The sequence below is a fragment of the Phyllobates terribilis genome, unplaced genomic scaffold (genome assembly GCF_046119375.1).
Source record: "Phyllobates terribilis strain yellow unplaced genomic scaffold, ASM4611937v1 Scaffold_8__6_contigs__length_399053987, whole genome shotgun sequence".
Lineage (NCBI taxonomy): Eukaryota > Metazoa > Chordata > Amphibia > Anura > Dendrobatidae > Phyllobates > Phyllobates terribilis.
This window is the reverse complement of record NW_027362768.1, coordinates 338,010,721-338,037,694: the sequence shown is the minus strand read 5'-3', so window position 1 is coordinate 338,037,694 and position 26,974 is coordinate 338,010,721. Positions and strand designations below refer to the sequence as shown.

The window sequence follows — 26,974 nt, the reverse complement described above, 5'->3', positions numbered from 1 at the left end:
CTGACCCATTTTGCCAAAGGAAAGGAAGTTGCCTAATAATTAAGCACACCTTATATAGGGTGTTGATGTCATTAGTCAACACCCCTCCTCATTACAGAGATGCACATCACCAGATTTACTTAATTGGTAGTTGGCTCTCAAGCCTATGCAGCTTGGAGTAGGACAACATGTATAAAAAGTATCATGTGATCAAAATACTCATTTGCCTAATAATTCTGCACACAGTGTAGACCTATAGATATACACTGGAATACAGAGTAATGTACATTGCTATAGTATGTATCTATCTATCTATCGATCGATCTATCATCTATTATCTATCTATCTATCATCTATCTATTGTATCTATCTATCGATCTATCATCTATCTATCTATCTATCATCTATCTGTCTATCATCTATCTATCTATCTATCTATCTATCTATCTATCTATCTATCTATCTATTGTATCTATCTAGCTCTCTCCATAATACTACATTCATATTCTTGGCATTCATTGCCTCCGGCATCCAATATTCTTCAGTCCTCCCTTCCTGCGGTCACAGAAATCTCTTTACCCTGTAATGTCCTCAACATAGAATTTTCTTTCCTCATAAACAAAGAGGAAGATTTCTCTCGGAAAGATAAATAAGTCCGTGATGTGGCAATTCTCCAGAGCCGTGTGTATTGTGCGGCATAATGCTGATGGCGGGTCATCCACAGGGGACTTCTATGAAGAGAACAAGGTTTGCTGCTAATCCCATACCTGCCCGACGCCAAACCAGAGGAGCACAAACTAAAGATATGTGAACATGGATTTATATACAAATCCTTCCAAAGGAAAGGAAGAAGCCCATTGTTTTCATCGGTAGAAAGCTCTTGGATTTTAAGTTACTTGTGTCACAATAGTAGAGTGATTGCCAGATTTTCAGGATCTGATGACATTTGAGGAGTGCTTGCTTCCTGTACCCTTTAGTGTGGCCAGGACAATGCTACTCCTCTTTTAAGCCGAACATCTTACCTGACTTTATATATATATTTCAGAGAAGATATATTACAAGACTGACACCACCTCTACATGATATATGTAGTATGGTGTAATATATACCGTAGATTATTTTGGCAGTCCGTCCCCTTTTATTAGCGTATGTTATTATTTTATACATCTCATCATTCCCACATATAAAGATTTGTATGTGTAACGGGTCCGGGAGGCGGAACCTCTGAGCTACTATACAAGGGGGCGGCCCTTGTAAGGGAGCGGGTGGCAGTCTCTGGGTGAACGGACAGGGAGTTACGGCAAGTGATCAGGGCAGTCTCTGGGTAAGGGGTAGGTACGACCTGTGATGGCAGAGCCTCCGGGTAGGCTAGCAGGCAGATGGTAGATGTGTGCTCCCAGGTGAGCAAGCGAGAGTCTCTGGAATAGCAGGTGGTCACGGCACGTGACGGCGGAACCTCCGGGCTGGCAGGCAGGTAGGTAACGGAGAAGCGCTCCCAGGTGAGCGGGCAAGAGTCTCTGGAAAAGCTGGTGGTCACCGCACGTGACAACGGGACCTCCGGGCTGGCAAGCAGGCAGGTAACGGAGATGCGCTCCCAGGTGAGCGGGCAAGAGTCTCTGAGATAGCTGGTGGTCACAGCACGTGACAACGGAGCCTCCGGGCTGGCAAGCAGGCAGGTAGCGGAGAAGCGCTCCCAGGTGAGCGGGCAAGCTGGTCCATAGACAGACTGACCGGAGTTGTAAGGCAGACCGTCGGACCTCAGGCAAGCAGGCAGGTAGCTGATGTGCGCTCCCAGGTGAGCGGACAAGTTGGTCCTTAGACAGACTGACCGGAGTTGTAAGGCAGACCGTCGGACCTCAGGCAGGCAGGCAGGTAACAAGTATTCAGGCAGGAATCAGGCAGGTAACTGGCAGGAAACTGGCAGGAAACTGGCAGGTAACTGGCAGGTAACTGGCAACGGGACCTGAGGGCTGAAGCACAGGTGAGACACAGGTGCAAACAACATTGCTCGGGCACCTCCATTTTGGAGGAGGTGCCTTATATATGATGAAGTCCTCCGGCCATTGGCCGGGGACTCCTTAGGACGGCGCGCGCGGCCCCTTTAAGAGGAGGGGAGCGCGCGCGCGCGCGCCCTAAGCACAGGGGCCGGGAAGGAGCGCGCGCTGAGAGCAGAGCGGGAGGAGGACGCCGGGAAGGAGCGCGCGCTGACAGCAGAGCGGGGAGAGGACGCCGGGCACGGAGCAGAGCGGTGAGGGGAGCAGCGTCCCTGCCTAGCAGAGGGCAGGGACGCCAGCGCTACAGTACCCCCCCCTTTAGGCCCCCCCTTTTTTAGGCCAGACAGAAATTTAGCTAGGATGAGAGGGGCATGGATGTTCTCCCGGGGCTCCCACGTTCTCTCCTCAGGACCAAACCCCTTCCAATCTACCAGAAAAAAGGTCTTTCCTCTTACCCTTTTGGTGGCAAGAATGTTCTCTACCTCAAACTCGTCCTCAGCAGAAACCGGAGCAGGAGGCGTACCTGTAGACTTGGAAAAAGAGTTAAGCACCACAGGTTTGAGGAGAGACACATGGAAGGAGTTAGGGATCCGTAAGTTGGCCGGGAGTTTCAATTTATAGGCCACCGGGTTGATCTGACTGATGACCTCCAGTGGGCCGATGAACCGAGGCCCTAACTTATAGGAAGGGATCTTGAGCCGGACATATTTGGACGAGAGCCAGACTTTATCCCCAGGGCGGAATTGAGGAGGGTCCAGACGTTTTTTGTCAGCGTGTCTTTTCATACGCTCGGAAGACAGAAGGAGTGCGGACCGGGTACTCTCCCATATGGAGGAAAATTTGTTAACAAGAGATTCCGCAGCCGGATTGTCCGCCGAGGTGGAGACGGGAAACGGGATCCGAGGATGCTGACCGTAGACTACAAAAAACGGGGATTTGGAGGAAGACTCGCTCTCGTGATTGTTGTACGAGAATTCGGCCCATGGCAGGAGATCCACCCAGTCAGAATGGTGGGCATTAACGAAGTGCCGAAGGTAACTGGTCAGGTTCTGATTGATCCGCTCCACTTGACCATTAGACTGTGGGTGGTAAGCGGAGGAGAAGTCCAGGGTGACGTCCAGCAATTTACAAGTGGCTCTCCAGAAACGGGAAGTGAACTGTACCCCACGATCCGACACGATGTGACGGGGCAGGCCATGAAGACGGAAGATGTGGCGGATAAAGTCTTTAGCCAGCTCGGGTGCAGACGGAAGACCTGGCAGTGGAATGAAGTGAGCCATCTTGGAGAAGCGGTCAGCGACCACCTAAATGACCGTACAACTGGCAGAGACGGGTAGATCAGTAATGAAGTCCATCGCTATATGCTGCCAGGGGGCAGCAGGTACTGGCAGAGGTAGGAGGCGGCCGGCCGGCAGGTGTCTCGGAACTTTGTTGCGGGCGCAGGACACACAGGCAGAAACAAAGTCTATTACATCCTTGTGCAGGTTAGGCCACCAGTAGTGCCGGGTAATAAGCTGGAGGGTCTTTTTCTGACCGGCGTGGCCAGCTAGTTTAGACGAATGACCCCAGTGTAGGATCTTCTCCCGATCAGGTACTGGTACGAACGTCTTACCAGGAGGAAGACGATTTAGACTCACGGGAGCCACCTGCATTACTCTGGCGGGATCGATGATATGTTTCGGATCCTCCTCGAGATCAGACACCAGAAAGGACCGAGACAAGGCGTCCGCCTTGACGTTTTTGTCAGCCGGGCGAAAATGAAGGACAAAATCAAAACGAGCAAAAAACAAGGACCACCGGGCTTGGCGCGGGTTAAGTCTCTGGGCATGCTGGAGGTAAGCCAAGTTCTTGTGGTCAGTGTAAATTATTACCGGGTGAAGAGCCCCCTCGAGCAGGTAACGCCACTCCTCCAATGCCAGTTTGATGGCCAATAACTCTCGGTCTCCTATGGAATAGTTGCGCTCAGAGGAGGAGAAGAGTTTAGAGAAGAAGCCACAAGTTACCATCCTCCCGGAAGATGATTTTTGAGTAAGTACCGCTCCGGCTCCAGAGGAGGAGGCGTCAACTTCCAGGAAGAACTGTTTGTTGCCATCTGGGCGATGCAGCACCGGGGCGGAAGAGAAGGCCTGTTTAAGGGAAAGAAAGGCCTCCTCTGCTTCGGGTGGCCACTCTTTGGGATTAGTACCTTTACGGGTGAGCGCAGAAATTGGGGCCGTCCGGGAAGAGAAGTGTGGTATGAAGAGGCGGTAGTAGTTGGCGAAGCCCAGGAATCGCTGAATGGCCTTCAACCCCTCCGGTCGGGGCCATTTCTCGATGGCAGACAGTTTCTCAGGATCCATTTGTAGGCCGGTCTGAGAGATAATGTAGCCCAGAAACGGAAGCGAGGTCTGCTCAAAGAGGCACTTCTCAAATTTAGCGTAGAGATGGTTCTGCCTTAGCCTGAGCAGGACCTGACGAACGTCCCTCTGGTGAGTCTGGAGATCCGGAGAGAAGACCAAGATGTCGTCCAGGTACACCACTACGCAGGAGTAGAGAAGGTCCCGGAAGATGTCATTGACCAACTCTTGAAAGACGGCAGGAGCGTTACAGAGACCAAAGGGCATTACCAGGTATTCATAGTGGCCGTCCCGGGTGTTGAATGCCGTCTTCCATTCATCCCCCTGACGAATACGAACCAGGTTGTACGCCCCACGAAGGTCCAGTTTGGTGAAGATCCTAGCCCCCCTCAGGCGATCAAATAATTCTGGAATGAGCGGAAGGGGGTACTTATTCTTCACCGTGATCAGGTTTAGGCCTCTATAGTCTATACAGGGACGGAGAGAGCCGTCCTTCTTTTTGACGAAAAAGAAGCCTGCTCCCGCCGGGGAGGTAGATTTCCGGATGAATCCTCTGGCCAGATTCTCCTCAATATATTCGGACATTGACCGGGTCTCAGCAGCGGATAAAGGATAGATACGCCCACGGGGAGGAGTAGTACCGGGTAGCAGATCGATGGGACAGTCGTATGGTCTATGTGGTGGTAATGTCTCTGCCTCCTTTTTATTAAAGACATCTGCATAAGACCAATAAGGAATCGGAAGTCCAGGTAGATTAGCTGGGGTAGGAGAGGGACGGACGGGATGGACGGGAACCAGGCAGGTTTTATGACAGTCTTGTCCCCAGCGAAGGACCTCTCCGGTTTGCCAGTCTAGCACGGGTGCATGTCTCTGGAGCCAGGGCAGACCTAGCAAGAGGGCGTGAGAGAGTCCAGGCAGAACATGAAAGGAGATACTTTCAGAATGCAGCATTCCCACCTGCAGGGTAATGGATTCGGTGATGAGCTGAATGGGGCGAGGTAAGAGGCCCCCATCCACGGCAGCGACAGACAAGGGTACAGCCAGAGGTTTGGTGGGGATGCGGTATTTCTCAACCAGGGACTGTGAAATAAGGTTCCCGGCTGCTCCAGAGTCAAGTTGGGCTAGTTCGAAATAACGGTTCTCCCCGTAGATGATCGAAACTGACAACAGCAGGGATGGAGAGGATTTATTCTTGTCTAGGTGGACCTCTCTGAGCGAACCTAGACACAGGCGTTTCCCGACCTCTCCGGGCAGGCACGGATCCGGTGCTCCTTACTGCCACAGTAGAAGCAGCTCCCCTCGGCACGGCGTGAGTCCTGACGGGTTTTGACCATCTTGGTCTGGTCGACCTGCATAGGCTCAGGAGAGTGTACCTGGGGAGAGATGGAGGGAATGACGGGTTTCTGGAAAGTAGGAGCTAAACGTGGAATCCTTCTCTCACGGGTGACCTCTTTGGCACGCTCCTGGAACCGTAGGTCAATCCGGGTGGCAAGGGTTATTAGATCATCGAGAGAGGTAGGAATGTCCCGACCAGCAAGTTCATCTTTAATACGACCGGACAGACCCTCCCAGAAGACGGATACCAGAGCGTCGTTATCCCAGGCCAGCTCCGAGGCAAGGGTGCGGAACCGTATGGCATATTGGCCCACGGTGAGACCCTCCTGACGGAGGCGTAGCAGAGAGGATGCGGATGAGGTCTTCCGTCCGGGTTCATCGAAGACTTTCCGGAAAGCCGAGAGAAAAGCAGGCAAGTTGGACACCAGGGGGTCTCCTCTCTCCCATAGAGGATTTAGCCAGGCCAGGGCCTCCCCGGTGAGATGGGACATGATAAAGGCAATTTTGGCCCGGTCGGAATTAAACTGATGGGACAAAAGTTCAAAGTGCAGGGTGCACTGATTTATGAAGCCCCGAGCCTGGACGGGGTCGCCTCCGAAGCGAGGAGGTGCAGAGAGCCGGGGTCCGGGGTAGGATACCATAGTATTAGTGGGCAGCGGAGCTGCCGGATTGCAAGATATGGCACTGGCGGAGGTTGTTGGTGGATCAGACAGAGTGTTCAGGCGAGTATTAACATTCCGCAGGTGACCCAGGATGGCCTCCTGTTGGGACCTCTGACGGGACAGTTCAAGACAGAGGTCCGAGAGCGAGGGAGCTTGGGTGCCACCGGGTTCCATGGCCCGAGCAAACTGTAACGGGTCCGGGAGGCGGAACCTCTGAGCTACTATACAAGGGGGCGGCCCTTGTAAGGGAGCGGGTGGCAGTCTCTGGGTGAACGGACAGGGAGTTACGGCAAGTGATCAGGGCAGTCTCTGGGTAAGGGGTAGGTACGACCTGTGATGGCAGAGCCTCCGGGTAGGCTAGCAGGCAGATGGTAGATGTGTGCTCCCAGGTGAGCAAGCGAGAGTCTCTGGAATAGCAGGTGGTCACGGCACGTGACGGCGGAACCTCCGGGCTGGCAGGCAGGTAGGTAACGGAGAAGCGCTCCCAGGTGAGCGGGCAAGAGTCTCTGGAAAAGCTGGTGGTCACCGCACGTGACAACGGGACCTCCGGGCTGGCAAGCAGGCAGGTAACGGAGATGCGCTCCCAGGTGAGCGGGCAAGAGTCTCTGAGATAGCTGGTGGTCACAGCACGTGACAACGGAGCCTCCGGGCTGGCAAGCAGGCAGGTAGCGGAGAAGCGCTCCCAGGTGAGCGGGCAAGCTGGTCCATAGACAGACTGACCGGAGTTGTAAGGCAGACCGTCGGACCTCAGGCAAGCAGGCAGGTAGCTGATGTGCGCTCCCAGGTGAGCGGACAAGTTGGTCCTTAGACAGACTGACCGGAGTTGTAAGGCAGACCGTCGGACCTCAGGCAGGCAGGCAGGTAACAAGTATTCAGGCAGGAATCAGGCAGGAAACTGGCAGGTAACTGGCAGGTAACTGGCAACGGGACCTGAGGGCTGAAGCACAGGTGAGACACAGGTGCAAACAACATTGCTCGGGCACCTCCATTTTGGAGGAGGTGCCTTATATATGATGAAGTCCTCCGGCCATTGGCCGGGGACTCCTTAGGACGGCGCGCGCGGCCCCTTTAAGAGGAGGGGAGCGCGCGCGCCCTAAGCACAGGGGCCGGGAAGGAGCGCGCGCTGAGAGCAGAGCGGGAGGAGGACGCCGGGAAGGAGCGCGCGCTGACAGCAGAGCGGGGAGAGGACGCCGGGCACGGAGCAGAGCGGTGAGGGGAGCAGCGTCCCTGCCTAGCAGAGGGCAGGGACGCCAGCGCTACAGTATGTTTAATGTTTAAGACACATTAAAAGTGATGAAGACTTCTTGGCTCCTCTATAAAATACGTAACTTGTAAATTAAAATATGAGTCTGCTAATGATACTGAAGGGAGAATCGCAAGTTAGTCACGTCCTACGTCTAGAGCGAAGAGCGGCATAATGGCAAGATCTAACAGAAAATATATGGACAATGGTGAGTATCATTCTAAGATTCATACATGGTGTATATGACGCACGGCGTAGTTTCAGTCTGAAAATATGTGGTGTTTGGGGTTGGTTTAAGCCGGACCTTAAAGTCCCTTTAAATACCTTGGGACGATTTTAATTCCCAAACTTCTGTCTACTTTAGTCTTGTGTTGTGACTGCCATGCCAAGTGGTATTTGTAAAGTATCCATCTAGAAGACTCCAGCTCCAAGCGGTACAATTGACCTGTGTGTGGATGTTTTTCTTTATGTGATGGAGACAATTTAAAGGGTTTGTCTTCTTCGGTCAATCCTAATAGACAGACCATAAGGTGGGAGTCCCATTGATTTATTATAAGGTGCAGCAAGTGTGCAATACCCACCACAGGGGTACGGACACATGTAGTGGGCATTCTGTGGCTTTTCCATTATTATTTGAAGGTGTATCCAAAAAATGGATGAGATTTTAACAATTCTCATCCACATACTGCATATAATTATTGGTGCATAATTTGTCCTATTATCCATTTTTGCGAAGTCCAACCCAGAGTAAATCCTCATACTCGTACACAATGGCACAGCATTGCTATTTACTTTGACAATCCATGTCTGAATAGCTGTATAATTCTTTTTATAAGTTTAAACGCTCCTGCTCCGCCTGCTCCTCAGTGTCCCTCCTCGCTCTTGATGCAGACTCTCCACCAACCTGGCCTGATTGACAGCTTCTCAGTGTCCCACCTCCTTGCTGCTGGGTGTCCACTCACCTGGCCTTATTGATAGCTCCTTAGTGTGCCTCTTACCTACTGCTGCTGAATCTTCACCCACCTGCCCTGATTAAAAGCTGCTCAGTGTCCCTCCTCACTGCTGCTGAATCCCCACCCACCTGACTTGAAGCTCCTCAGTATCCCTCCTCACTGCTGCTGAATCCCCACCCACTTGACTTAAAGCTCCTCAGTATCCCTCCTCACTGCTGCTGAATCCCCACCCACCTGACTTACAGCTCCTCAGTGTCCCTCCTCACTGCTGCTGAATCCCCACCCACCTGACTTACAGCTCCTCAGTATCCCTCCTCACTGCTGCTGAATCCCCACCCACCTGACTTACAGCTCCTCAGTGTACCTCCTCATTGCTGCTGAATCCCCACCCACCTGACTTACAGCTCCTCAATCTACCTCCTCCCTGCTTCTCCGTTATAATGCTGTCTCTCTCCCCACCTGGCCTAATTGACAGCTTCTCAGTGTCCCACATCCCTACGCCTGCTGAATCTTCACCCACCTGCCCTGATTAAAAGCTCAGTGTCCCTCCTCACTGCTGCTGAATCATCACCCACCTGACTTACAACTCCTCAATGTACCTCCTCCCTGCTTCTCCCTGGTAATGCTGTCGCTCTGCCCACTTGGTCTGATTGACAGCTTCTCAGTGTCCCTCTTCCCTGCTGCCGCTGACTCTCCACCCACCTGGCCTGATTAACCGCTTTTTAGTGTCCCTCCTCACTGCTGCTGAATCCCCACCCCCATGACTTACAGCTCCTCAGTGTACCTCCTCCCTGCTTCTGCTGAGATCTCACACAGCTCAGTACAAGCTGCAGCTATCAGGCTGGGATGGCGGAGACTAAATTCATTTGGCTCTCTCACTCTTTTGATAGACTCATAAAAGACTCACTTTAATATCAGGATTTCACAGGCATTCTGATTGAGATGTTCAGAATAAATGCACCAGCCTCATCAGGTCCAAAAGGCCTATCCTATAATGTATGTGTAGCACCCTGAGGATTCGGCTGCTACAGGGGTATTGCACCTCAACCCAGAGGTGTGATATTCCACTCCCGGGTAAGGAAGGAGTGTGGAACTGAGCTCGGTAGGCTGCATGCACTACACACATCCCATTTCCGAGGAACAGGCCGACGGTACTCCCACTTAGAAATGTGCAGGTACGACCGAGTCTGTTCCTGGCTGGAGTGGGAGGGGGGTGGTACATCCCAAGTAGTGTAGGGGCAGATAGGGGGAGCAGCCTGGGTAAAGATAGGAGCTCATTGGGTGCTGGTCACCTGAGCTCACACATAGAGGGTGTATATAAGGTGGGCACCAACTAAGAACAGGGTCAGTTGCAGAGAGAAAGTCAGCGAGCTGAGGAGAAGAGAGACCCAGAGTGAGAGAGGAGAAAGAGAGACCCAGAGGGGGAAACAGAAGAAGAGGACTCTAAGAACCCAAATTAAATCCCCGGGTGAAGAGTCGGCACAGGGTACCGGAACCCAAGCTGGTGGGGGCAAAAACACACCCCAGCCAGAGACCGGAGGCCGTGGGCAGCGTTTGCCACGGCCACCCACCACATCCACCACGAAGGCATACCACGTGGAGGGTCAGGGAACCCAAGGCCAAGGGTCTCCCAACAGAAGGCCCGAGGGAGCTGGACCTGGGTGGATCAATAGTGGGGACGGCCAGAGAAAGGACAGAAGGAGAGCTCAGGGTCACGCTCCGGACTTATTTGGGGGTTGGCTGGATCCAGAACCTGGTGGACGCAGCACGGCTCGGGAGGTCACTCGAAGCTGGAGTGACCGGAACATCAGCAGTGAGTAAACATCCTAAACTGCATAACCCGACTCTGTCTCTGATTGCCGTCTACACTGCATCACCACAACTCCCATCCTCTGCACCTGATCCCCCTGAGGCTATACCCCACCCGTTGGGGGTTATATCACCAAAGCTGCACCTACACCATCAGCCTCAGCGGACCCTGCTGCAGCGGCGGCCGTAGTGACCGCAATACAACGGGTGGCGTAGTCGACATTAAGAACTTATTAACATCTGTAGGACTGCCACATACAACTGAGTTTGACACCCTGGGCACGGACCGGGTCACAGCCACTCGGAAGACTACAACTCCCATCTGATCCGGCTCCGGATATTCCCCCTAAAGAATATGGCCCAGGGGGCGCGTCAACTTTGGCGTAGTCGGCAGGATTACGTGCCCGCAACACCCGGGTACTGCGTGCCTGAAGAAAAGTGCAAGTTTACCTCAAAAAGAAGTCTCCTGCCGGTTCCGGAGGGTCCCCGCCATCGGACCCCATCACCAGTCGATTCCCGCCGGTTGTCCGCCATTAACAGCTTTTTCCCGCCATCTGCAGAGTTTCCCGCCACTGGGAAGCGATTCCCGCCATTTCCAAAGGTTTCCCGCCTTGGAAGAGCGGACGCCATTATGGGCGTGCCAGAGGGTGGCGAGAGGCCACCTCCCATCGTGGGCCAGGACCGAAAATGGCGCCAAAAGTGGAAACCGCCCCCACCAACAGAGACTGTGATGCTAGAGGTGTCTGTCAGCGTGAAAGAACCGCCCCTGGAGCTGACAATCACCAAGTGGCCCCGGGACCGCCCTCGAGGGGGGAGGAGACGAAAGGAGAGAACAAAGATGGGTGCCGCCTGGTGCAGTCTAGAGCGAGCGCACCCGGAGGCAAGAGGCCTGGAGAAGAGTATCGGAGGAGCTTACCCGGAGATGGCGAGAAAGCAGAGCAGCACCGGCCCGTTGGCCAGGAGCCTGCTAGAAACAGAGGAGGGAGAGCAGAGCAGCACCGGCCCGCTGGCCAGGAGCCTGCTGGAGACGACTGTAGGAGAGCAGAGCAGCACCGACCCGTTGGTCAGGAGCCTGCTGGAAACAACGACCCCACTAGGCCTAGTGGAGGTCCTAGCACAGCTCCCCCGAGACCGGGAGTGTGCACAGACCGCTCTGGAGGGCCTCGCAAGGAGGATGGCCCGGGTGCAGCGAGAGACGTTGGCGGAGTGGAGCCGTGAGATGGCCCAGCAGACTGAGACCTGTCAGCGGAGCACGCCACCCGAGATGAGGAGACAGACCGCCTCTGAGGATGGCGCGGGAGGACTGAAGGCCGGAGACGGCGCCGAGAAGGGAGCCGAACGAGTGGAGGCAGGTAAAGGGGACGTCTATACCCCAAACCGGGAAACCGCGCACCTGCCCCAGCTCCCCGTCGCAGAGCCCGAAGTCTATCCTGCCGTGCCCGTCGCTGCAACGTCACCGCCGCAGACTAGGCCTCAAACGGGAGCCGCAACCCCTGTGACGTCACACGCCTCGACCCCGAGCGTGACCAAGCAGGAAGTACCACCAGCCTGGTCGCAAGGCCTAGTACCCCCGGGCGCCGCAATACCGACAGCGCCCCCTACCTCCGCGGAGCCTCCGGCCTGGCCGCAAGGCCAGGTAGCCCAGGGTGCCGCCGTCCTAACGGTGCCCTTCACCTTCCAGGTGCCCCAGGCCTGGCCGCAAGGCCTGGGCAACCCGGGCGCCACCACCACCGCGCCCGCGCCCGTAAAACCAAGGGTGCCGCGTCTGGGAGAGGACTTGTTTGCCCAGCACACGTGGCCGGACGGGCAGCCTTTCATCTGGCCCCAGGAATATTATGGACTGGAGCACCAGAGGAGGGTTGGGGCCATGTGTGCACCCCTGATTCCGGCTCCGAAGCCCGTGATAAGGATCTCGCCCCCGCTTGAAGAGACCCAATTTGAGTGGGACCCCACCGGAGAAGATCTAATGGGGTTCACTCAAGAAACCCGGGCAGCTGCAGCGGAGCGTGCTGAGTGCTGCCGACAGCAGCTCGAGGAGTTTGCGAAGGAGCGGAGAGAGAGGCGGATCCGGGAACAACAGGCCCAAATAAGGAGCGCCGAGCAGAAGAGCCGGACCAGGAGAGACCCCCGTGCAGCGCATAGTCCCCGCACCACCGGGACTGTGATAAAGTTTAACCTGCAGCATGGGTGGGGCTTCATCCGAGACCACAACACCCCCGGCGACGTCTTTGTCACGCACAGAGACGTGGAGTCCCATCTGCCGGAGGGGCACAGAGGTCGTGACCTTTACATCGGGGACGAGGTCACCTTCACCCGGCACAAGTGTGCCAAAGGACCTTACGCCCTCCATGTGCATCGCCTGACAGAGGAGGAGCTGCGATGTGAGGAGGAAGAGCAAGAGGACCCGGACAGGTCTGAAGCTAAGATCCCCAAAGAAAGAGCAGGAGGAAGACGTCGTTAAGTACAGCGGAGCAGGTGCTGTAAATAGTTACCCGACCGGGGTACAAAGAAACTGTTACTGCAAATATAGTCCCCGTTGGGACCAGCTGATGTGAACTGTTCACCCGTTTACCCTTAATCCCACTGACCGAGGACTGAGAGCGGTCATTCCTCCCTAATACCTGGCCGAGGACTGAGAGCGGCCACACTGTCCCTTGTAAATAGTTGCGCTTCCTAAAGCGCCCCCTACCGGTTTTACAGGAAAACCAGTTTTTCCAGAAAGACTGTCGCACTTTACCCGGTCACACGTTGCACAGTGACCGGAGGAGGAGCCAGAGGCGACGAGAATGTTTTATATATATATAATGTTTTATATGTTTTATATGTTTATGCAAAAATTTGTATGTTTTGGTGTTTTGTCTTACAGCCCGAGGACGTGCTGTGATTTACCAGGGGGGAATGTAGCACCCTGAGGATTCGGCTGCTACAGGGGTATTGCACCTCAACCCAGAGGTGTGATATTCCACTCCCGGGTAAGGAAGGAGTGTGGAACTGAGCTCGGTAGGCTGCATGCACTACACACATCCCATTTCCGAGGAACAGGCCGACGGTACTCCCACTTAGAAATGTGCAGGTACGACCGAGTCTGTTCCTGGCTGGAGTGGGAGGGGGGTGGTACATCCCAAGTAGTGTAGGGGCAGATAGGGGGAGCAGCCTGGGTAAAGATAGGAGCTCATTGGGTGCTGGTCACCTGAGCTCACACATAGAGGGTGTATATAAGGTGGGCACCAACTAAGAACAGGGTCAGTTGCAGAGAGAAAGTCAGCGAGCTGAGGAGAAGAGAGACCCAGAGTGAGAGAGGAGAAAGAGAGACCCAGAGGGGGAAACAGAAGAAGAGGACTCTAAGAACCCAAATTAAATCCCCGGGTGAAGAGTCGGCACAGGGTACCGGAACCCAAGCTGGTGGGGGCAAAAACACACCCCAGCCAGAGACCGGAGGCCGTGGGCAGCGTTTGCCACGGCCACCCACCACATCCACCACGAAGGCATACCACGTGGAGGGTCAGGGAACCCAAGGCCAAGGGTCTCCCAACAGAAGGCCCGAGGGAGCTGGACCTGGGTGGATCAATAGTGGGGACGGCCAGAGAAAGGACAGAAGGAGAGCTCAGGGTCACGCTCCGGACTTATTTGGGGGTTGGCTGGATCCAGAACCTGGTGGACGCAGCACGGCTCGGGAGGTCACTCGAAGCTGGAGTGACCGGAACATCAGCAGTGAGTAAACATCCTAAACTGCATAACCCGACTCTGTCTCTGAATGCCGTCTACACTGCATCACCACAACTCCCATCCTCTGCACCTGATCCCCCTGAGGCTATACCCCACCCGTTGGGGGTTATATCACCAAAGCTGCACCTACACCATCAGCCTCAGCGGACCCTGCTGCAGCGGCGGCCGTAGTGACCGCAATACAACGGGTGGCGTAGTCGACATTAAGAACTTATTAACATCTGTAGGACTGCCACATACAACTGAGTTTGACACCCTGGGCACGGACCGGGTCACAGCCACTCGGAAGACTACAACTCCCATCTGATCCGGCTCCGGATATTCCCCCTAAAGAATATGGCCCAGGGGGCGCGTCATATGCAATTTTATATTTTGGAGTATCTGGTGGCAGATCCACTTTTAGGTGTCAGAACATCTTGGTTTTATTTCCTGAACGGTTTAGCTGCGGAGACCAGATGTATCGGACAGGCGATCCTGATTTTATCGAGTGCAATCTCGACACTTGTAGTAAAATATAATTTACAGCTCGATCCCTTACCGAGAAGCCTGACTGTGTCCAGAAGAGCATTAGTGTTTTCACTTGACTCAGGCTACAGATTGCTAAAATGCAGAAAACACAGCATAGATAAATCCAAGGACCACCAAGGCTTCCCCCTACTGCTTGTTTGGATAGCAGGGAGACATTGTTTCTGTCCAGAAGAATAATCCCTTGTCCTCTCTTATTAGTGTAAGTCTTGTTTTGGCAAGGGGAGTGTAAACCAGCATGTGTTTCCTGGAGGTGACCTGATCTGGTTCTAATTGGAATCCAGCGGTGTAACCTATTTCCAAGACCCTTTAACTGCTGGAAGGGTTCAGCGCGTACATGTTCCTCCATCTAACCTCCTCCTACCGCTGATATTGTACACAGTATGGAGTCCTGTTGGCACTGTGGTGACGCCAGATGGTAGAAAGAAAAATATCACGGGGAAACAAGTCCCAGATGACTCTCACAATTCTGTATTTTTACATATGTTTTATCATTATACAGCTTTTATATGAAGTCTATAACTCCTGGAATATACATACTTTTTTATCTTATATATACATATAATATATATATTTTTTTATTTTTCCATGTAACAATTTATAATACTAATAGCAAAAAAAAAACAACAGAGATCTTGCAATTTGCACACTGGCCACTAGGCCTATTAGACGTACACCTCCTGTTCTGTGCAGATGACTTTTCAGCAGCCTCGTTATCATCACAGACAGAATTGCAATGACTGATGTTATTATTTATTTTTAAAGCATCGTTGGTTCCTTGGTGCTGTTTAGATGAAGAGGGTTTACATACAAAATACATATATAAATTACAATGAACAAACTAGGAGTTACAGACTGGTACAGAGAAGCAGAGGACCCTGCTCTCACAGGTTTACATTCTACAGGTATACTTTATATATAGTAGATAACAAAGGATCCTGTTCTGCAGAGATGACTTTTTTCAGTAGGCTCATTATCATCAGAAACAGAATTACGAGTGATGTACTCTTTTCAGCTTTCTCACAATCATCACAGACAGAATTACAAGAGATATTTTTTTTTCAGCAGGCTCATCATCAGACAGAATTACGAGTGATGTGCTCTTTTCGGCTATCTCATTTATCACAGACAGAATTTTGACTTTTCAGCTATCTCATTATTACAGGCAGAATTTCGAGTGATATACTCTTTTCAGCTATCTCATTATCATTACAAACAGAATTATGACTGATATACTTTTTTCAGCTATCTCATTAACATCACAGACCGAATTATGAGTGATATACTCTTTTCAGCTATCTCTTTATCATTACAGGCAAAATTATGACATTCTTTTCAGCTATCTCATTATCATCACAGACAGAATTACGAGTGATATACTCTTTGCAGCGATCTCATTATCTTTACAGACAGAATTCCGAGTGATATACTCTTTCAGCTAGCTCATTATCATTACAGACAGGATTACAATGAAAGTAAACACTTCTATATACAGTAAATAACACAGGATCCACTAGGTGATATCACAGCTCGCCTCCTCCCCTCCCTTCACAATAACCTTTGCCCTTATAAGAGCATGATTATTAAATACTTCTGCACAATTTGGTAGGGTCCAAATCAATCTAATGGCCGATTATTTTATTGTTCCCCAAGATAAGCTGCTGCCAGTCTGGCACCATCTCTCTCATCGAGAACACAGGAACACTTGGCTCGGCCAACACTTATATACTACATGTAGGGGTCCTTAGAATCTGATCGATGAGGGTTCGAAAGCCAGTATATGTCTAGTTCAATATGGTCTGACTTTCAGTATCCAAGAACTAGCACGGCACAGTGTACAGAGCTGTAGTGTACTTCTAGGTAGGGTGCCATAAGTCAGACATATCACAGCCCCGGACAAGCCCTTTAATTACAGCAACTTGCATGCAGCAATAAGAAGACCATTGCCCAATTTAGCTTGCATAATCATGTGGTAAATTGAATTCAATGTTGGCTGCAAAATTGTAGTATCATGGTCGTGTTCGACAATTTATGACGTGTTTGTAAGGGGTATAGAAGTTCTTTTAAAGGGACGGTACATGTAGACTATGGAGACGGCTGTTCTAAGGGAGGATGTAAATTATATCATGGTAATTGCATTTTTTACAGTATTGATCAGTTTGCAACCATACAATTTCAATTGTTGTCCTTCCTCACCCTTACCTGTAGGTGGTGCTCTTTCCAATAGCTTTTTAAAGTCTTCTACAGTGTCATACTTCTAGTTAACACAGGATTTAATGTATCAAAAAAAACACGTCATTGCCTCTGATTCCTGCTCTCCTCCAGTTTCTGCACCTTGCAAATTGTGTCTATATCCTTAATGCTCACCTGATGTGTTACTGTTACTGCTTCCTTCACCTGCCATTGTCTCCTATGCAATATTGACATTTCCAAACAGTAGATCCGTGCCGCGGGCATCGCGCCAGAGAATGTGTTTATACTTTGGTATCTTAGCTTCAATGAATAGCTGACGAGTGGCACACTTACAGAGGAATTTGTTTTCCGCAGGAAGATCTGTCTGCATTGTAAGTGCCCACGGGAGGAGCACAGTGCCACCGCGATGCCTTTGGAGATGGAGAAAACCATGAACAAGTTGATGTTTGACTTTCAGAGGAATTCGACGTCTGACGACGATTCTGGCTGCGCTCTGGAGGAATACGCCTGGATCCCTCCAGGATTGAAACCAGAACAGGTACTCTTTTCTTCCTAATTCCAGCCATCTGCACAATGCAAAATCTCCTGTCTGAAGGTGTTAGCAATCCGCCCTAAGTGGGGTTGTCAGTAAACAGTGGTAATCCCCATGTTCTCCACTTCATCCTGCAGATCGTGTAACCCTACACCATCTGACATGGTCATTTAGTGATCCATCCCCCACTGTCAGGTCTCTAGGAAAGATGGAAGACAACCCTCTGTAATAGTGTCACCAAACTTTTCCAAAACTTTGCTTGCTGAGACTACCACCGATTGCTAGGACCATATGCACGCAATGAGTCCTTGGCCTCGATTTTCTCAAATCAACAAGTTGAAAAATGATGCAAATTGTGTGCCAACAACAAAGCGCAAGAAGCGATCAACTGAGTGCTGTGCCACTAGCTTTGATCGGTTCCTTTTGGGTATCTTCGGAACGATATATACTATTTGCTCAGCTCTCCGAGAAGTGCTGAGCAAAGCCAAAAGGGTGTGGCACTTATTTGATCCCTTCTGCCTCCTCATTTTAGCGACGGGTGGATGCGGAAATCTCAAACTATCAAAACTTCTGAAGTCTCAAAAGTTTTTTGAAAATTATAGATAACCTTTTTAAAGGATTTGTCCAATCATGTAACCATTTTTTTTATATTATACCCATCCAGCTAAAATAAAGTATGAAGTAACTTTGTAAAAAAAGTCTTAAGCTCCTACAAGAACATCAGAAAAAAAAAAGTAAAAAAACCTTCAAAGTGAAACCTGATAGCACTGAGGGCATGTCCACAAATATGCCGAGCTGCATGATAAATGGTAAAGTGGTTAGTACTTTACTATACTGTTTGGCCACATATGTAGCTCTCCTCCATTTTTTGTGGCTGTTCCCTCTGTACTATTATGTTTCATTTAGAAGTTTTTCTACTTGATGTTAAAATGTTCTGAGTGCAAAATCTGGTCGGTGTTTATAAAGTTCAGTCTTCCAGTAATTCAGAACCTCTGTGATGTATCTGTGGCTTGATATCATAATACTTTTAAAGGTGTACAAAAAATTTTGTTAAAAAAAAATCTAATTTTTGGTTTTTGTATTTAACTCCTATGCAGAGTTATATGTCTCCCATGGATACAGACTACAAACAAACCATATGTAGTCTGATCATGTGGTCATTCCTTTTTATCTATTTTCTACTCTCTGGTGCTTTCCAGCTTTAGATGAGCAGTTGTGCAGCATGTAAAATTTTTGGGCATGGACAACATCATCTTTATAGAGGCCATGCCCTTCTACATCCATTCTCCATCACCCACCCCGCCCCAACAAACATTGACTTTTGCCCCAGTGTCTTAGGGAGGCAGAACAGATGGGCAGCATGGTGACTCCATGGTTAGTACTGTTGCTTAGGCAGCACTGGGGTCCTGGGTTCAAATCCCACCAAGGACAACACCTGCAAGGAGTTTGTATGTTCTCCCCGTGTTTGTGTAGGTTTCCTCCGGGTTCTCCGGTTTCCTCCCATACTGATCGGGAATATAGATTGTGAGTGGAATTAATGGCGCTATAAAAGCAAAGCATAATAGATAAATAATTAGAAAACTTTTGGAATTTCTGACTTCCAGGAGGTCTCAGGTGGGAACCAGGAAATTTCTCAACTTTTCTGGGAGTTCAAGTTTCTTTTTTTTTTTTTAGGAGTCTCACAGACGTACAGGAGAGTTGGCACGTATGCGATAACACATATTTAGTAGGCTAAGGCTGCGTGCCCACTATGTGTTTTAAAAGCGTTTTTGCCGCGGAATTTCCGCAGCGAAAACGCTTAAAAAATGCTTGGTAATACTTGCCCCATGGTCCCCAATGATAAGCCGTATGTGCTGTGCACATGCTGTGGAAATTTCCACTGCAGATTATCATTGCGGAAAAATATGCAGCATGTCCATTAATTTTGCGGACACGCAGCATAATCGCCGCCATTGACTTGCATTGGACCGCGTGACATGCGCATCACTGCATCTGTACATGCGGATATCACACGGTTCTATGTGCGGATGGTACCCAGGTCTGGAGGAGAGGAGACTCTCATCCAGACCTGTGTATCATAGAACCTGTTAAAAAAAGAATTTAAAATAAAAAATAAAGTTTATACTTGCCTTACGATGTCCTCCCGGTGTTTTCTCCTCTCCGTCTGGTCTGCTGTATGGGTCGCGGTGTTGTGAAGGACACGCAGCGGAGAAAACACCGGGAGGACATCGGAAGGTGAGTATAATCTTTTTTTTTTATTTTTTACCATTCTTACTCTTTTTTTTTTTTAAACTAACTTGGTCACACTACTATATATCCGTGCCGGTTGCATGGATTTATATAGTGTGAACAAGTTGTCAAGCACTTTTCCAAGTGATGCTAAAATCGCTTGGAAAGCGCTTGATAACCCGCATGCGGAAATGCATGTGAAGAACGCTTGACAAACGCTTCTACCTGACGGGAAAAACGCATGTAAAAACCGCATGCTTTTTTCCTGCCAGGGAGAAGCGGAAAACATATGCAGCATTTCTGCATCGTGGGCACATAGCCTAAAAGAAATAGAAGGGAGTAGGACTGTGGAGTCAGACTACACACGTGGCGTTTGTAGTCTGCTACCATGGAAACACCTAAATCTGCATTGGAGCTGTAGACATTGCTGCAGGAGACTTTACTCCAATTTAGAAGTTCCTAGGATTTGGATTACAGCCAGTGATATCAGAAGAAATACACGGACATGTGATTTTCAGCAGTCTCTGGGGGCGGGGGGCTGCCCAGGGTTTCTTCTATATTTATGCATTTCGTGAATTTTGCAATTATATATGAAACGCCTACATTTATGTATGGTATACCTATATTCAAGAAATGCATAAACATAGAAGCACCGAGTTCCCCTGTGACTAACCGGAAGTAATCCGAATGTCAGTAACTTCTTACTATTTCATGTGGTCAGAATGAAGATGCTAAATTGAGATAATTTGCAGAATTTCCTCTTTCTTTTATAAACTTTAGGTGACTTAGAGCTACAATAAAATAAGGAGGCAACAAACCCGTCCAAAGCAGAAAAGGAAGTGTGGGGCAACAGGGGCCAGTCTTGCAGTACAGACGGTCTCTGACATAATCACATTGTGTTTATGAAGTTTATTAAAATCTGTTCAAAAAATGCATAAACATGGAATCACCACCAAGTTCCCCTGAGACTGCTGAAAATCTAACCGTCCGTAATCCAAATGTCAGTAACTTCTTACCGTTTCATGTGGTCAGAATAAAGATGCTAAATTGAGACAATTTGCAGAATTTCCTCTTCCTTTTATAAACGCTAGGTGACTTAGAGCTACAATAAAATAAGGAGGCGAGAAACTCGTCCAAAGCACAAAAGGAGGTGGGGGGCAACAGGGGCCGGTCTTGCAGTACAGACGGTCTGTGACATATTGACATATTTGCATTGTGTTTATGCAGTTGATTGAAATCTGGTTTTAATTTTATAGCTTTTAGCTTGAACACTGTCACGTCGAACTATCCTTGGCAACCTGCATTCAGCGCACGCAGACTGCACACTGGTTGACATGGCAATGGATTCATTAGAAACTGAACTGGTTACTGCTAACTCCTAATATATCATACACTGTGGAAAGCCTCTAAATTATGCAAAACTGGTGATACCTTTGACCTGTGCATTCTTTTAATTTTTCTTTTTTAAATAAATGTGTCCTGTATAGAAGTTTTATATGTGCATTCAGCCCCAGGACATTGAGCAGTTTGTTTGGTTTGGACAGTGACCTACACAGAGGAGGTCCCACTTCTGGGATTTATTTGGAAACCCATCAAACCCCTTTTTCTCCAACAGAGGGAAAATTAATTATTCCACAGTCTTCATTGAAATGAATGAACTCAAAGTCCAGTCAATGAGACAGATTTTATTATTGAATTTGCACTTTTTTCCTTTTTTAAGTTTTGTGCTTAATTCTTCTTTTAAGTTTTGCCTATTTTATTCTAATGTTTATTTGTTCATCTTTTTTTTTCTGTTTTTCCATTGTGGGCTTTTCCAATCCAACTTTTCCTCCTCCCGCGAACTGATTTTTTTTTTTTAATTTTTGGCATGATATTTTAATGGATCATGCTACTTTTTAGTCCAAGAAGAGAAAAGACGAACATAAGGAGCTTTGCTTTTTTTTTGACAAATTTCGTGAACCTGCCTGCACCATTTAGAAAAATTTGGCGATTGAAAATCTAATGAATACCACAAAACAATAATGAAAATTAAAATGATATATCGAGTCCAAAATCTCTGTGCCTTATTCTCACTCTACCCGGCATGTTTGACATCCTTGAGTACAAGGAACATGACTACCGGCCCTGGCGCATGCGCTGCAAGTAGGACACAATGGTGCACATGCAAGATTTCACTTAGACTTGTGATAATGTTCCCTGTCATCAGGGACCCCGGTGACAGCCCAAAACAGTGGGAATAAGGCAAAGACATTTCTTCTCTACCCCTTTTTCTAGAAAGAAAATATTAGTATATCGTGCGTGAAACTTAAAGGTGTTTTAGAAAACCCCTTTCCCTGGCTTCTGTTGGTGTTAAAAGAAACAAACTGTGCTTTACTCCCCCTCCCCAGGTCCTACGCTGAGTCTCCGACATTGTTTCTTATGTTGACAGCACTGCAGCCAATAACTGGGCTAAGAGTCTCTACTTCATTTGACAGCACGAGCCGCTGAGCTCACTTATTGGCTGCAATGCTGTGTACTTGGCATCAGCTCTGCAGACAACACCAGACATCGGGAGCAGCAGCGGAGACACAACGCAGGACCCAGGGAGGGTGTGTAAAGCCCGGTTGGTTTATTTTAAAACAAACCGCAGATGGGGCAGAGGGAAAACCCCTTTAATTTTTAAAGGGGGTGTCTGGAACTTTAGGATAGGTCTCAATGTCTGATTGATGGGTGATCGACACTCGGCACCTCTGCTGATCAGCTGTTTTCAGTGTCTGCCGGAATTTGCTTAGTTACGGAGCTTCACAGTACAGCATGTAGTGGCCGCGGCCAGGTACTGCACATCCACCACCTATTCAAATCAATAGGGGGAGTATGTGCAGTACCCGGCCGCGGTCACTATTCCGTCAACGGAGCTGTGCTGTTCAGTTCCGGCCACCGCAGACATCGGGAACAGCTGATCAGAGGGAGTGCCAGGTTTTGCTCCCCCACCGATCAGACGTTGATGACCTCTCCTAAGGATAGGCCATCAATGTTATAGTCCCAGACAACCCCTTTAAGAAAATGGCACAAGTATATAAGGTACTAAGGACACCTGGAGACTGCAGGAGCAGAGTTATCGGGTAATGGTGGCATTTGGGGTGTGATCATCTGACCACATGATCTCACACATTGCATGTGCATACAGTGAAGGAAATAATTATTTAATCCCTTGATGTTTTTGTAAGTTTGCCCACTGACAAAGACTGTCTATAATTTTAAGGGTAGGTTAATTTTAACATTGAGAGATAGAATATCCCCCACAAAATCAAGAAAATCACATTGTATAAACTAGATATTTTTTTTTTTGCATTTTGCAGTGAAAAATAAGTATTTGATCCCCTACAAACCACTATGAGTTCTGGCTCCTACAGACCAGTTAGACGCTCCTAATCAACTCGTTACCTGCATTAAAGACAGCTGTCTTACATAGTCACCTGTATAAAAGACTCCTGTCCACAGACTCAATTAATCAGTCAGACTCAAACCTCTACAACATGGGCAAGACCAAAGAGCTTTCTAAGGATGTCAGGGACAAGATCATAGACCTGCACAAGGCTGGAATGGGCTACAAAACCATAAGTAAGACGCTGGGTGAGAAGGAGACAACTGTTGGTGCAATAGTAAGAAAATGGAAGAAATACAAAATGACTGTCAATCGACATTGATCTGGGGCACCATGCAAAATCTCACCTCGTGGGGTATCCTTGATCATGAGTAAGATGAGAGATCAGCCTAAAACTACACGGGGGGAACTTGTTAATGATTTTAAGGCAGCTGGGGCCACAGTCACCAAGAAAACCATTGGTAACACATTACGCCGTAAAGGTTTAAAATCCTGCAGTGCCCACAAGGTCCCCCTGCTCAAGAAGGCACATGTGCAGGCCTGTCTGAAGTTTGCTAATGAACACCTGGATGATTCTGTGAGTTATTAGGAGAAGGTGCTGTGGTCAGATGAGACAAAAATTGAGCTCTTTGGCATTAACTCAACTCGCCTTGTTTGGAGGAAGAGAAATGCTGCCTATGACCCAAAGATCACCATCCCCACTGTCAAGCATGGGGGTGGAAACATTATGTTTTGGGAGTGTTTCTCTGCTAAGGGCACAGGACTACTTCACCGCATCAATGGGAGAATGGATGGAGCCATGTACCGTAAAATCCTGAGTGACAACCTCCTTCCCTCAGTAACAGCATTGCAGATGGGTCGTGACTGGGTCTTCCAGCAATACAATGACCCAAAACATGCAGCCAAGGTAACAAAGGAGTGGCTCAAAAAGAAGCACAGTAAGGTCATGGAGTGGCCTAGCGAGTCTCCAGACCTTAATCCCATAGAAAACTTATGGAGGGAGTTGAAGCTCCGAGTTGCCAAGTGACAGCCTCAAAATCTGAATGTTTTAGAGATGATCTGCAAAGAGGAGTGGACCAAAACTCCTCCTGACATGTGCGCAGCCCTCATCAACTACAAAAAATATCTGACTGCTGTGCTTGCCAACAAGGGTTTTGCCACCAAATATTAAGTGTTGTTTGCCAGAGGGATCAAATACTTATTTCTCACTGCAAAATCCAAATAAATTTATCTAATTTATACAATGTGATTTTCTTGATTTTTTTTGGGATATTCTATCTCTCAATGTTAAAATTAACCTACCCTTAAAATTATAGACTGTTCAAGTCTTTGTCAGTGGGCAAACTTACAAAAACAGCAAGAGATCAAATAATTATTTCCCCCACTGTATGTCCAGGCACCTTCATCTATAATCACTTTGGACTGCATCTAAGTGTCCAACCCCTTTAAATAGTAGTACAAGAATTAGCAGTCCCATTTTTTTCCCTCCACCTTTTGGAAGTGAAATGTTTTTCAGGTCATTATTTCTCGGTGGATGGGTGCTTTCTGCCGCGCTCTCGCAGGTTCTGTGCATGGTGTGAAGACCCGAGATTATTTTTACCCCAGTAACAATCCTGCGATAAACACAACAATGTACGGCAGCTTTGTTCTTTGTTTGCTGAGAAGCATCAGGTCTGAAAAGTCATCACTTCCAGTTAAGGTTATTATGTAAATGTACATTACTTATGTCATTCTCTGAAGAGGGGACCTTTACCGTTCCCAGTAAATTGCTCGTTTCTGCAGATTTTATCGTAAGAGGAGCATAAACTGTGACAGATTGAAAATAGCAATTTTCCATTACATTTAATATAATTCAATTCGCTGAACCTTCACTAGAGTAGAACAAATTCCTGTCATTTAGAAGGCGCCAGCGTCGACACGTATGGGGCTACCGGGAACGCGGAGGCCGAAATTTAAAAATATTTGTCTGGTTCCCCCAAGGTCGATCTTCCCATATGTCAGAGATGCATTGGAGAGGTCTGTGACCTCGAACAATCATAGATTTTCATAATGAAAGAACTTTATAACAAATTAGACCCTTTGGCACTGCATAGCGATTTCTGTTACTGCAAATCCAGTTTGATTTTCAGCAGCAGAAATCTCCGAGCCGTGAAAAAGGGGTTTACATTTTCTATAGAGACCTAGTGTGATCTTTCCATATGAATTTCATCTTACCCGGATTTCCATTTTAAGCACATTATTTGGGTGGGTAAGTGTCTAATCACTTGGAGCCTCGTCATTCCCAGAATGAAGGGTCTGTTGCACTTTCTGGAGCACTTCGAGCCCTCGAGGTGTCCTCACATTCAGCGATATCAGATACTGAAGCTCCAGTCAATTTAGTTTGCTCCATTGATCAAGAGGATCCTATTTTGATGCTAGTCACTATTCACGAATAAGCCGTGAGGTTTGGGTAGTCAAGAGGTCTGGAGTCGGGTACCAAGGGGGCTCGTCGGGTACCAAGGGGGCCCGTCCAAAAAAGGTGTAAGGCAAAGTTCACAGTCCGAGGTCAGAATTCCAGGAAGTTAGCAGATCAAGACAAAAGGGCAAGGCAAATGGATGGTCATAGGCAAATTAAAGATCGGGCAACAAAGATCAAATACAGGAACACAGAGAACAGAGCAAGCGCACACCATATGAGCAAAGCTACAACTGGCACTAATTGGTGGCAGAGAGCCAGCTAAATAGCCAGGTAGTCACTCGAATAGTAGACACGTGGAGGAAGTCCTGGCACTTCCCGGCCCTGATTTAATGGCTGAACTATCACTCAACATACTGGCAGCTAAGCACACCCCAGCCTCAGATTGGACGCTTGAGCTGTCCATCACCATACTGACAGCTCAGCACTCCTCTGTCCTAGATTGGACAGTTGAACTGTCGTTCACTGCTTCCAAACACACCGATAGGCGGAATCGTGACACCTACGGTCAAGAGTTTTCTGATGATCACATATTTATGGCCAATCATAAAGATCCCCCCTTTTAAGAAATGGTTTAAAGGGAATTTATGACTAAAAAGTGACTTATAGATTACATCAGATTTTTCTTTGTGTTCTAATGTATTTTTAACAGAAAACTGGCATTTTTTTCTAGACTTCCTGTTTCAGGAAACAGCTCATGTACATTAGCAGTTATAGACTGCATTGAAGCATTTAATGAGCGTGTGCAAATAATGTGAAGGAATGAGGAGTGGGGACAGCTGTGACATTTCCTGTTGTGATGGCACGAAGCTTATGTAATCAGCTGTTTCTAGAATTCTAATCCTGCCTCTGCTGATAATGAGCCTGCTGAAAATGCTTCTTGAAAGGGCAGGAAGTAGGAGTAAAAAAAAAGCCCCAGTGGTCAAGGTAGAAATTGCAAGATTACTAATTTTATTTTTTAATGAAAGATTATAATATAAAAATAAAAATCGTTCCTGAAATGTTTTTAAGATTCATGTAACACAAAAACTTGATTTAAAGAATAGGTAATTTTCTGACTATAGCTTCTCTTTAAGTTTCACATTTTTATACAGGTAGGGTTCATCATTTATTTATATTTTTATTTCTTCTTCTTATGAAAAAAAAAAAAAAGATTTTGGTGGGTGCTCCCAGTGCTCGGAAGTGATGATGTCCCTTTTATCAGTCACCTAACTGCTGCAACCAATCGCTGTCTTCAGCAGTCATGTGTGCATGTATGGCATGTGACCACTGAGGCCACTGATTGGCTACAGTGGACTCAGGGCACTCATGGACAAGAAAACTCTGGAAAATTCCTTTAATTCGATTGACGTTGATTGAGTCAGACTAGATCAAGCTTTAGTCAGGACTATACCCCCCTCATTTAGAAATCAGCCCTGTATATATGATCTGATTAGGGTCTGCGAATAAGGGCTGTGCTACAAAAATTATGTCGTGGTAATAAAAAAAAATAATTGATTTAAAGAGATTGTGTTCTGGATTTGAAAAACATTCCTGTATTCAAAAACAGTGCCACACCTGATTTACCCATAGCACCATTGAAGAAAATGGGACTGCGCTGCAATTCCGTAATCAACCTGTTGACCGGTGTGGCGCTGTC

General features: G+C 48.3%; 1 protein-coding gene across 4 annotated transcripts in view; it reads left to right on the top strand.

The window, feature by feature from the left end:
* PRICKLE2 (prickle planar cell polarity protein 2) overlaps nt 1-26,974 on the top strand; it is a 316,460-nt gene that overhangs the window by 234,183 nt on the left and 55,303 nt on the right. For all 4 annotated transcript variants that reach the window (XM_073644674.1, XM_073644673.1, XM_073644676.1 and 1 more), the window contains one exon: nt 17,110-17,293. In XM_073644674.1, coding sequence (XP_073500775.1) covers nt 17,110-17,293 — 184 coding nt within the window. The remainder of the gene's footprint in view (nt 1-17,109; nt 17,294-26,974) is intronic.